The 12,768-nt window shown below is 42.6% G+C and overlaps 1 protein-coding gene across 5 annotated transcripts in view; it reads right to left on the bottom strand.

Annotated features, from left to right (window-relative positions):
• Nucleotides 1-838: 838 nt before the first annotated feature.
• The window catches only part of LOC308300409 (dystrobrevin beta-like), a 75,769-nt gene continuing 63,839 nt past the window's right edge, over nt 839-12,768 (bottom strand). For 2 of the 5 annotated variants that reach the window (XR_013962819.1, XR_013962820.1), the window contains exons 16-21: nt 12,104-12,200; nt 10,820-10,840; nt 8,094-8,247; nt 5,513-5,602; nt 2,544-5,202; nt 839-1,253 (exon numbers count right to left, since the gene is read on the bottom strand). Coding sequence is in view for 2 of the 5 variants with exons in the window: in XM_080744233.1 (XP_080600359.1) it covers nt 2,563-2,570; nt 5,155-5,202; nt 5,513-5,602; nt 8,094-8,247; nt 10,820-10,840; nt 12,104-12,200 (418 nt within the window). In the remaining 3 variants the exon portion in view is untranslated. The remainder of the gene's footprint in view (nt 1,254-2,543; nt 5,203-5,512; nt 5,603-8,093; nt 8,248-10,819; nt 10,841-12,103; nt 12,201-12,768) is intronic. The other 3 variants (XM_080744233.1, XR_013962821.1, XM_080744234.1) reach the window with 3 other exon arrangements.

Genomic DNA, 12,768 nt, shown 5'->3' with positions numbered 1-12,768 from the left:
CAGCAGGGCCTGACCGCACGCGCACACGCATGCACGCGCTCACACATATACGCACGCACGGGCACACACGCACACACACACACACACACACACACACACACACACACACACACACACTCAAACCCAACGAATAATTGGCAAGAAAAACTAAAATCAAATCAAAATCGAAGCGAAGCAATAAATACTAAGCACACAGTGCCGAACAGAAGACTTACAGAAAACCTTGTAATCTCAAGTCTCATCTTCTCATCCGCTGACCCTCGATTTTTTACCTTCTCTCTCCTCCAATCCTATAACTTCTTTTTCTACCTTCACGCTTCCCACACAACATCCATCAGTTCCTTGCATTTTCCCCTCGCCATCTCTTTCTTCCCTGTGTCCATCTTACTTTGTCAAACCGTCAAACAAACACAGCTCAAATGTAGAGCAAAACACACTATAGCAACAAATCAGTAGATTCTTTTTTTGGATTCCTCATTCAGTTATATTATACTGCAGATTAAAAACACCAGTTCAAAACAAAGTTCGGTCCACACACAGTGAAATCCTGAGTGCTAATTATAACTCTGAGTCAAATGAACACTGAGGATTTTGCATAGCTCTGGTGCAGTGCGACAGGCGGCTGGCTAAAAGACTAGACCGGGATTTCTCAACCCCTACGAGGGCTCAACTTCAGTCAAAATAAACTAAACTACTTCACTACTCACCAAACCAAAGGTAGTTTTGCGTTGTTGAAAGTATAATTATTCTCCACAGTGGGGAAACCTCTCAGCACCCCACCCACTCTGTAAAATACAGTATTTTATATAAGCTGCGGTCAAGTTGGATGCGTTTTATTTCATGACAAAAATAATGTATTTTACAGAGTGGGTGGGGTGCTGAGAGGAGAATAGACTTTCAACAACACAAAACTACCTTTGGTTTGGTGAGTAGTGAAGTAGTTTAGTTTATTTTGACTGAAGTTGGGCCCTCGTAGGGGTACAGAAATCCTGGTCTAGTCTTTTAGTCAGCCACATCTGGACCAGAGCTAGATGCATGGAGCGCATGGAGCAGCGACACAACAAGCACAGAATCACAGCTATAATACATCAGTAGGGACCCCTGGGGGGTGGGGGGGCGGGGTCATTTGGTGTCCAGCATCATGATAGGTTGATTGGCATTAGTGCTGTAATCCCATTGGCAGTGAATGGTGAATATATTTCCCCTGGGTATTCAGTCTTCTATGGCCAACAGTGGAGTGGGAACCACTCTGTCTGTGGAGAGAAGACAGCTCTGTCAGATAACAAAAATGAAGAGGGTTGCACCATAGACTGTAAAAAAAGAAATATGGACGGTGTTAGGCCATTGGTATCTATGCTGCAAAAATGATGCTTTTTTGACCCTTGTACGGGTGCTGCCATCTTTGTAGAAATCAACGTTCATTGGTAGAAAGGGTACCATCTCGAATGCTATTGGCTGCCAACGGTCACATGCAACCGCAGGGATACTTGGGAGAATGTGGTGTTGAGCTTGCCAAATAAAGCACACAAAGAAGAACCATCACAAGCCTATGATCACAAGCCCCTCCTACAGCATACCCTGCTTTAACATCAAATATAACATAAATTGGACCATATTTTCACAAAACACATATCATGGTGACTGAAACAAGGCTTTAAACTAGCGACAGGAACCATAAAGTACTTATGACAATGTTTATTAAGGTAAGAAAATTAAAGGTAAAAGTTCAGGGGAATAGAATGGAATCCTATACCGATCATGTTGCTTCTGGTACCAGAACAGCGCAACTAGCGGCCAATCATAGGAACTTTCAGTTCCGTGTTGCTTCATTTTAAATCCTGACGCCTGCCCCCCCTGGGTTGCACTCAGAAACTGTTTCTGAGTGCGAACGTTTAATGTGAACCCACGTGATCAGTCTGGCCAATGCCAGGCTAAAGGCCCTTTTCCACCGGCAGCGATAACGATGACGATAGCCATAAAATATCACAGCGATAATTATGCCTTCACATTGATGTCCGATAAAGTTATCGGACATCAATGTGAAGAGGCGCCAATTAACAGCCTCTCGCGCAGAGCGCATCGCGAGCTGTTTGTCAGAGACCCAGTTCCATATCACTGTGATCTTAACCACATCGTTGTTGATCCTAACAATGTAGATGTCGGCTATCGTTGTCTTTATCGGTGTTGGGTGGATGCTGCCGATCCACTTCAATTGAAAACCCACTTTTTTAAATCGTTATCGTCATCGTTATCGCTGCCGGTGGAAAAGAGACTTTACAGTACTGAAGTTACAGTACATATACAGTAGATCAAATTGATACCAGTGCTCATTTCCGTTCAACACGGCCAGGGCGATCATTTGCCAAAACCTCACAGTATTGTATCTTTTCTTTCACATTTGCAGTTAATTTCCTGCTGATTTGTCAGGAATTTGTTTTTTACCACTTGTTCCATTTTATTGGTAACAAGTGATTTAGGAGGAAAGGAATGAAGTTTTATGTTTATAGTCATTGTGAAAGACGTAATCAAAAGACTGCACTTACTGCGTGTTCTGTGTTCACTTTAACCTGCTAAAATGAGAGAGAGAGAGAGAGAGAGAGAGAGAGAGAGAGAGAGATAGAAAGAGAGATAGAAAGAGAGAGAGAGAGAGAGAGAGAGAGAGAGAGAGAGAGTTGCTAGTTAGAAGGATGACAACACTGGCAGAAAATGAAAAGGGACTGTACTTACTACAGTTATCTGTCAAGAGACAGATAGTTAAACCATTTAGGTCTAGAATTATTGAATGCTTTAACTATTGAAAAATAGCAGATCTGCAAGCTCACAGCGCGGCACTGCGAGCTTGTAGATCTGCTATTTTTTTGAAAAAGTTGTGAAAATGTGTGCAAATCTTTGAATATATGTATTTTTAAAGGGAACGTTTGTAACTCAAATTTTGCTTCTGGGTGGTCCCTGGAACTAGATATTTTGAGATGCGGGTCCGTTGCCAAATAAATATCATTTTGGGGGTCCTTCACATGAAAAGGTTTGAGAACCACTGACATAGTAGTCTCTCAAGAACAGACTAACAGAGCTCCAGTTAAGTGAAAAGTACCTTTTCTTTGACGATGGCTAAGCCAGATTGCTGACATAGAAACATAGGTTTTTCAAAAAACCTTAGAAGGATTCAAAAGGCACTTATAGAATCGGGTCTAAATTAAAATGTTCACGATTTTTTTTAAATAGCAGATCTACAAGCTCGCAGCGCGGCACTCGGGCTCGGTGCCGCGCTGTGAGCTTGTATATCTGCTATTTTTCAATAGTTAAAGCATAAAATAATGATTCACAATACTGTGTACCCCGTTCTGAATGGATTAAATCCAGACCTCCTCTCTCTCTGAACGGATCACACAGATATGAACTATACTTGGCAGAAAGACAAAGTCCACATTAAAGATGAAAGCCTGCGCTGAATCCATGCTTTCTGACATCTTTACAGACATGTACGCCATTAAATAGTCTGGGAAAACCTCCCCATCGCGGGCTCTTATACTGTACAGTTCTCTTTGAACTTTACATCCCATAGTAGGCATGTGCAGGAGCCCGGGGTAGCCCTGGACACCTGTCAGCCAGCCAGTCAGGGGCCAGTGGGTTAGTAGGAGCGTAGTAGGGCTAAAGAGGTGTAATGAGCAGGGGTGTCACAAGGAGGGGGGGAAATGGGACTGAGTTACTAGGGGCCCAAGGTGGAGGGGAGGAGCCTTCATTATTTTATGTTTTTTTAACTATTGAAAAATAGCAGATCTACAAGCTCGCAGCGCGGCACAGTGAGCTTGTAGATGAAAGTTTGAAAGTTGTGAAAATGTGTGCAAATCTTTGAATATTATGTATTTTTTAAGCTAACTCAAATTTTGCTTCTGGGGGTCCCTGGGAGTAAATATTTTGAGATGGGGGGTCCGTGGCCAAATACATATCACCTTGGGGGTCCTTCACATGAAAAGGTTTGAGCACCACTGACATAGAAACATAAGTTTTTCAAAAAACCTTAGAAACTTGAAATATTCAAAGACGCAAAAATGTTCATGATTTAAAAAAAGAATGTGGATCTACAAGCTCGCAGCGCTGCACTCGGTGCCGTGCTGTGAGCTTGTATATCTGCTACTTTTCAAACGTTAAAGCACAACATAATGCGTAATAACGCGTTCCCAGTCTAAATGGGTTAAACCACCTCCCGCTAGGAAGATCATTCATGAGGGGCCCCGCAGTGAATCCTTGTACCCAGGGCCCAGAACTTGGTGCGACGCCCCTGTAAAGGGGTGTAATGAGTTGCGAGTCGGAGCGCAGGGAGCAGGCCAGGAAGTACTTTGACTGTTTCCTCCCAGCAGGCTGGCCTCTCGTAAAGAGGAGGGGCTCCATAAACGCTGCCACTAATGAGACGGCATGCTAATGAAGCTCACTGCCAGACGGGGCAGACAAAGGGAACGGCATGGGGATCAAGAAGCACGGGCACACAGGAGCAGGCATACGCAGCACATATTATATCGTCGCTGTCTGGCAGAGACCATGGCATCTTTTTTCAGGGTTTTTCATCGATTGATGCCCTATTATTTCATCGTACAATGGTGTTGCACAAAAGTAGTGAAAATAGCTGATCTATAAGCTCACAACGTGTCGTACCGCGGCATGCTTTGAGCTTTTGGATCGGAATGTTCGCTAACTTAGGGTTAGGGTTTTTTATTTTGAAAGTCAAATCAAGTGAAAGTTCAAGTGGTTAGGCCATTAGGTCTATCTGTGGGGTTTATACATATTGAACCAATGAAGAGTATTATAACAAGAACCTTGTTACACAGGGACACAGATTATTCTTTCAATTTAGTAAAATCTTTGACATGAGGGGTAGGGGTTCTTTTTTGACTGAGCAGTAGATGTTTGGTTCCACATGCAAATGAGTATTAATGTAGTCCTGTCTGAAGACCAGAAACAGATACATACTACTCAGACTCCCTAATCGGGAGATAAGCGACCGGCAGGTCGCATGTAAAAATCGGCCTGATGGTGGCGCTAAATGGGACATGTTGATGACATATGACTCTAGACATACATTACTGTGTACCGCTTTGCGTGATTTTAGGGCAAAATCTGTAGGAGCAGTGTCCCACACAAACATGCAGAAATACGTACCTCTATCCTTGCCATTTAGTAATCGCTCCTCGTCCTCCCGGCCATCATCTACTCAGAGAGAGAGAGAAAAGGTAAATGAATAGCATACGGGAAAGGAGGGATCGAACAGATCTATAAGAAACACATTTAAAAAGATGTCTTAAGCTTTGACGGTGTCCTGCAGAAAACCTTGTGTCTGTCACCCCCCCCCCCCCCCCCCCCACCACCATTTTGAAACTCTAGTCTACATCTGCCATAGTTCTACCATCTGCACAAGTGGTTTCATGACCACGGATGACTGAGCCAAGCAAACTTTGGACAACATTCTAAAAGAGGGGAGATGCGATGGAGTGAAGTGGCTCTAATGCTGCGTGTGTACCAGAGTGGAGCTCCTTGACCAGTGAGGACATGGTGTTGGTGATGGAGTCTGCTGCTACCAGCAGGTCGTTCCTCAGGTTCCTCCTGGGGCCTGGACAACAGAAGGATTCAGTGGGAGGGGAGGTGAGGAGATGAAGCAAAACGACATGCAGACAACAGGGAGAGAATGAGTACAAGACTGAGGTATCTCTACTGCACTGAATGAATGGGAGCCCTGGGGCTGAATCCTGAGTTAGACTCAGTTGCACGTGGGTGTCGTGCACTGGAAACAGCAGATCTACAAGCCCACAACACATAGCAGTGCATTGTAGGGCATTAACGACTTGTGATTTTTGCAAGTCGACTCGACTCGACGGGGGGAGGTGCGTGAACGGGGTACAAAACCACAAAATTACTTAACTCAGGACTTTATAGAATAGCCTAAAGCGATCCTTTCTCCCTTAATAAAGCTTTTGTTCAGATGTTAATATTATAGATTACACTGCAACCAGCATCATTGAATAATAATAATCCTAGGATCTTTATTTTATTTTACTTTCGACTTTCCGTGGTGGGAGTCGACTTGTGTAATGACTTGTGTAATGAATTACTTTTTGGTTAATGCCCTAGTGCATGCATTGTGGCGTTGTAGATATATTATTTCTGTCAAGGATCGTTTTGAAAACGTTCTCTTGGTTCTCTACGACGTTACTCTTGGAAATTGAAACCTTCATCTCAATGATCTCAATGCTGACTTACTGCTTAAATCAAAGTCACATGACTGCAAAATGCTCTTTCCTTAATGTTTAGCTGAAATGTGTTCCTCATGGGGGAAAGAATATGTATGGGGGAAAAAAACATACATGGAATTTATGAAGTGTGCGTGCAGATGGGAATTTGTTCTCTTAGCCACACACTGACATACTGATCATACTGAGAGAGAGCCAGCGTTTTCACAGCACAGCATTGTTTCCATAATATTCCCATATGTGGCAGATCTGTTTTGGCTCTCTTTATTATGGTAATATGGACCACTGAAATGGTTTGATCAACAGAGACTGTCTTCTGTACAGCAAAAGTCCTTTTTGTCAAAGTGGTGTTAATCCCTGACCTGTCACAGACATTTAACAAAATGTCCCATGAACAATTATTACTGAGGCAAAGCTAACAAGAAACATTGTCCAGAAGCTGTTTTACAACAAATTCATAAATGGAATGACAAAGTTACATGTAAAAAGCTCTCATAATTGGAGCCAATTGAAGCCAATCATTGATTATTTTTTTAAATATATATTTGGATTGAAATATACCAAATGTCAAAACTGATGTTTAGGGGGAAGGTAAGATGTTTGGCTGTTTTGATGGACACTGATATTTTCTGGCCTTCAAAAAAACATATCTGCAACAAATCTGCGGTCCAAAAAACATAGTGGAAAATGTGTGCTTCCTCAAAAGCAGTTGCATGACGTCATCAAGCTCAAGTGTTCACCAACATAGCGAACTCACTGTGATTGTACACATATGACAGTACCAAATCATGAACCCATTGGACCTGGCAGTGCCCAGGGATGGTGTGGCAGTGGAACCACATGTACCCCCGCTGGTCTCTGAATGAATCTTCTTGTCACACACAATTCAGGGCTGAGGGGACATTGATTGGAGCTATTTTCCGAGCACCAATAAGAACCAAAACAGAGTGGAAAACATCAACCTTGGACAGTTATAGTTACTAAACTAAAAAGGCAGCAGCACCTGCCATGTTCTCAGCCTACTCCTTCCCCACACTGTCGAGAAATCCAGGACCATTTTGTTCACCAGAGCAGTTCCTCCTTGTCGTGATGAATGTATTTATTTATTATTTTCTGTGGCATTGTAGCTTGCGCCGACTGGACATGCTACTGCCATATGCGCTCTTGGATCTTTAGCAATTATACAGCTCATCACTTTATCACCACCCTCATCCAGGGTTAATAAAGGGTTAATAAAGGTTGGGTATGTGATATATACAGTGTATGGTTTAGCAGGAGACCTGATGCGAAGGGGCAGGAATCTCTATTACAGGGGTTTTCAAAGTGGGGTGCTGCGACGGCAGTCCAGGGGTGCCGCAAGATCGTTGGATAATATTTAGAATTTATTTGGACACTTGAAAAAATATTTAGTATCATTTTAAACTTGAAGTACACAGTTATTTTCAGTCAGTTCTAACCAAAATGGCTATTATCTCAACGTTTTCCTCGCAACATAATCACTAAAATATCATCACTGTCGGGCAGAAACCTTGTATCTCCAAGTTTCAAATGTACGTCTTTTGCCCTGCTTCATCATACAAAACTAGTGAAAACAGCCGATCTACAAGCACGTGCTTGTAGATCTGCTGTTTTCACTAGTTTAGTACATTTTATAGATGATAAATACAAAACGAACGGTTTTGGACATACAAGGTTTCCACCCGACAACAACGACAATATGCTATAAATATAAGGTGCTGGGAGTGAAAATTATAATGTAGGGGTGCCTCGGATTTAAAAAAAAAATGATGGGGTGCCCTGAGACAAAAAAGTTTGGGAACCCCTGCTCTATTATTCCAAAGTGCCCTGACTTACCCTGAGCGAAGGCCTCCTGTACGTCACCCCCCACCCCGGCTAACGAGTCCTGGGGGGCATGCATGTGAGCCTGAGGAGGGGAGGGGCCTGCAGAGCGGACGGTCGCTGGTATTGGCCGAGCGGGAGAGGTCTGGGAGGAGCCTGCCGCCTGTGCCTATAAGAGAGACACTGCCGAGGTTATTTCAGGCATCCTCAAGTAGCACGAGCAGGCACGTGCACACATAAGACATCAAAGGGGGCTTGAGCCCCTGCTCTTTTACCCGACTGTAAAAAGTGCCCTCTCCAGACCATAAATACGTTTTTTTACTATGGTGAAAGAAATGTAAATGCCCCCTCTTACCATGCCATACCTGAAGGCAGCATTCAAGAGAATTGCCTTGTCCAAACTCTCCTGAACCTTGAATGCAGCATCTTGTGGAAGAATTGCCCTCACTGTGTAGAATTCCATGGCATTACGCCACGTCTACTGTATTCACTTGATTATCGTTAGCACCACAGTCAGTGGACACTTTCAAAAGGGGACTAAAGACCTTTCTTTTTAATAAGGCATTTGCCTAGAAGGACCTTTTTGGATGCCCTTGGTGCTTTTTAACCCTCTCTTGGTGATCACAATGTCCTTTTACATTTTTATCTGAGCTGTGTATAATAGGTGTGCACTGTTCCTAATTTTCTGATTTAATTGTTTTGTACCATTTTAGTCCTTTTTCATTAATCTTTTTGTTGTTTTTGCTTTGCTTTTGCTTCATTTATTTGCCATTTTAATGTAGCACTTTGAGATTTTGTTTCAAAATATAAAGTGCGTTACAAATAAAAAGAAAAAAATTATTATGCTTAGTTTAGTGTGGTATTGTTACGGATGTGAGTATGCAGTGAGTTGCGTGTCAGTGTGTGTGTGTGGGTTTAGTTCAGTGTATGTGTGGGATTGTGTGCTTGTGGGTGTGAGTGTTAACTTCCAGGTGCTGAACATCATGATTGCTGGCTGCCAATCACCCCTGCCTTCTGGTGATTGGCTGGAGAAGACTATTTAAGAGCTGTGCACACTAGAGATGCAATTTATGGCTCTTTTAAGTGAGCCAGAGCCATGGCTCTGGCTCACTTAAAAGAGCCGTTCAAAAGACTGGCTCATTTGGCTCTTTTGGCTCAATGCATATTTAAAATATTTTCGTTGAAACATGAATCCACAAGGTGGCACGGTCTGGCACCACATTCCTCTGCTGACAGTTGAGATCACAATTTTGTATTTACCCTTTTTATAAAACATGTGTGTGTAAATTAAGCTACCTTGACTAATGTAATTCATGCAACACCTTAAAAAAAACAAGCAGGCAACAATGAACTCGCTCCTCCCTATATATAGCCAGGATTTACCAACTGGCTAGGCCTGGCACATTGTGAGCTTGTACATCGGCTATTTTAAAATAGCAAACATTTAAATATTTACAGGGACATGATACAGTCATTTGTCATGGAAGTGGACTTCCCAAGCAATATGGAGACGTTTTAATTATAGAAATCGCTTAATAATTGTCTACGCTATGATCAAATCAAACTGTAGTGTCTTAATTTGCTTCCTAGATAGCTGCACATTGCCGCGGCGCCAGCGGCGCCGCACCGCGTCGCGAGCCAATTCAGCCAAATGAACGGCTCCCTACTCCGCGAACCGGATCCCATCGTTCACTTCAAAGAGCCGTTCAAAAGATTCGATTCGTTCGCGAACGTTGCATCTCTAGTGCACACCTGTGTTCTCTGGCAGCACTTGCAGTAGTACTGTCCACCCACACACACTCACTCGCTAGGTGTCAACTGCATTTGTTTGTTTAAGATTATGTTCTCTGAATGTATTTGCAAATAGTCTAATGACTTTAAAGAGAACTTTAAGTTAACTTGTTATGGCCACGGAAGCCTGCTTTTTGTATTCGTCACAGTTTGATAGTTTATAGTAGAGCAGGTAAGCATCAGGGATTTGGATGTAAACTTATTTTGTGTTTGTCAGGTTAGTGTTTAAATGTCAACGTTAGTGTTAGTATGTTTTGTTTATTTCCCTAGGTTGCTCCGTGTGTCATTATGATTTGTAGTACATTTTCAAGTCCTGTAAATATATTATTTATCATATTTTATGAATAAAAATGGGTTTCACTCCCAATTTATGTTGCATCCCCTTTTTTCCCCTAGACGGGGACGTAACAGGTATCAAGCACCGAAAATAGCCGGCCTCCAAGCTCACAACGCGTCGTAGCACGACGCATTGTGAATGCGTCGTAGCACGACGCATTGTGAACGCGTCGTAGCACGACGCATTGTGAGCTTGGAGGTCTGCTATTTTTGATATTTTCACAAAAAAAGGCCCTTTTATAAATTTCAGCCCCTGCCTCTCTATCATTCTCTGCACGTCCCTGAGCACCAGCTCAAACCTCATGTTTTGCCAGTTGTATTATAGTTTTCTTTTTCCTTTAATTCTCAACAACTATTCGTTACTCTTTTTGCCAGCCCTTGGGCCAAGCCTCCCCATTGCTGACACATTGCACAGTGCTTCAAAAACGCTCAGCCATCAGTAAGAGAAATCAATCCCATTTCCGTGCATCTTGAAACATTGAACTTTTTGGGGGGGGGGGGCGTAGGTACAAGGTTTCTGCAGGACATGGTCATTACTTGTACATCACGCATTTATGCATGCACACTTTAATGCACAGCAATGTGAAAAACGGCCGTGGTGGTTGAAGACTTACAGCCTGCCTTTGCTCCTCATCCTACATGGTCATTGGTCACGGCGCAGACAGATGGAAAGGCAGGGAGAGACAGGACAGAATGGAAATAAGAGGTCATATTCAGAGTACAGCAACTTGCAATGGGCCTTTAGTGTATCTTACCAAGTACCTGTCAAAATACTTTATAAACATTAAGGATGTTCATAATTATAACACCAGAGGCAGCGCCACAGATCACTTTCAACCCAGAGTCAAAACCAACAAAGGGTCAAACTCTTTTTTCTGCTATACCACCAAAATGTGGAAAGTCTTACCAAAGGCCATAAAGGAGTGTGGATCACTAGCATCCTTTAAATTGCCCTGAAAAACCACTTACAGGCAGCAGCCGTTCGCAACTGGTAAAAAAACTAACCTAGCCCATCCCTACCCTCCCCTGCCCCTTCATTGTATATACTTACTGTTTGTTTAGACTCTTTTTTTTTGTTCTCTCATTTTTCTTTTCTTTACATATCTACTGCATAGTACTGTGTTCTATTCGTCTGTCATTCAATGTTATATGAGATACTTCAATGGTTTCCTGTGGAAATAAGCTTAGTCTTTTCATGGATCTCTTTTTAGTTGACCTTGTACCAGTGAACTGTACCGTCATGAAACTGTACCTTTTCCTATGCAAACTTCTAATAAAGTCTTCAATCAATCAAAGTCCAGGTACACAAGAATGTTTTGTTGGCCGTAAAAGCAAGGCCTGATATTTCATCTAAACAGTAAAATGTTCAATGTTGATTTAAATCTGAGGGCATAGAACGGCTTGTTTTGATTTGTACATTCTCAGAGTTAGAAAGTACTTTATAGGTGGAGACGAGTTAGTATAGAAAAGGGAGAAGGTTCGAGAAAGAGAAAATACTGCCCTCTGGTGTTTGCCAATGCTAAGAGCAAGTAGAGAACTATATCGTCACTGTCGGGCAGAAACCTTGTATCTCCAAGTTTCAAATGTGTACGTCTTTTGGTAAAGCAAAGCCCTGCTTCATCATACAAGACTGTCGCACAAAACTAGTGAAAACAGCCGATCTACAAGCACACAACGCCTTGCGATGCGAGGCGTTGTGCGCTTGTAGATCTGCTGTTTTCACTACTTTAGTACATTTTATAGATGATAAATACAAAACGAACGGTTTTGGACATACAAGGTTTCCACCCGACAACGACGATATGACAAAGAGTGTGTGTGCGTGTGTGTGTGTGTGTGTGTGTGTGCGTGTGTGTGTGTGTGTGTGTGCGTGTGTGCGTGCGTGCGTGTGTGTATACCTTGAGGAGTTTCATGAGTCCCTCCAGTTGTACCATCAGCTCTCTCCTGCTCTCCTGCAGAGTGGACATCCTCTGTTCCAACTCGTCTTTCCGCTGTCTGTAACGAACACACAAACTGCAAACGTTAGAGGTGGGACGTTCGCAAACGAATCGAGTCTTTTGAGCGGCTCTTTGAAGTGAACGATAGGATCTGGTTCGTAGTAGGGAGCCGTTCCTTTCTAATGAACAGTGGTGGAAAAAATACTCAATTTCTTTACTTAAAGTAAAAATATCAATACTGCAATCAAGTAGAAGATTGGAATTGGAATGTAGAAAAATCATTTGAAAATAGCAGATCTACAAGCTCACAATGCGTCGCGTTGCGACGCATTGTGAGCTTGTAGATCGGCTATTTTCAAATGGCAGGTATGTACCTATATATGTTCGAAAAATAAATGTATATAGGGTTGAAGTTATTTGTAATTCTAATCAAAATCTACAAAGTAACTAGTAACTAGAATGAGCCAGTCTTTTGAACGGCTCTTTGAAAGGAACGGATCCCAGAGATCTGGCTCACTTCAAAGAGACATAAATCCCATCTCTACACTCTAGTTCTGAACACACTGTCCTCATCTCACACTTCCCTCTGGTGCTGAAAACCCTGTTTAGATTGATTTAGTAATTAG

Source organism: Nannobrachium achirus (assembly GCF_963921795.1).
Source record: "Nannobrachium achirus genome assembly, chromosome: 16".
Taxonomy (NCBI): domain Eukaryota; kingdom Metazoa; phylum Chordata; class Actinopteri; order Myctophiformes; family Myctophidae; genus Nannobrachium; species Nannobrachium achirus.
Note: the sequence above shows the minus strand (reverse complement) of the source record. Positions and strands in the feature narration are given on the sequence as shown.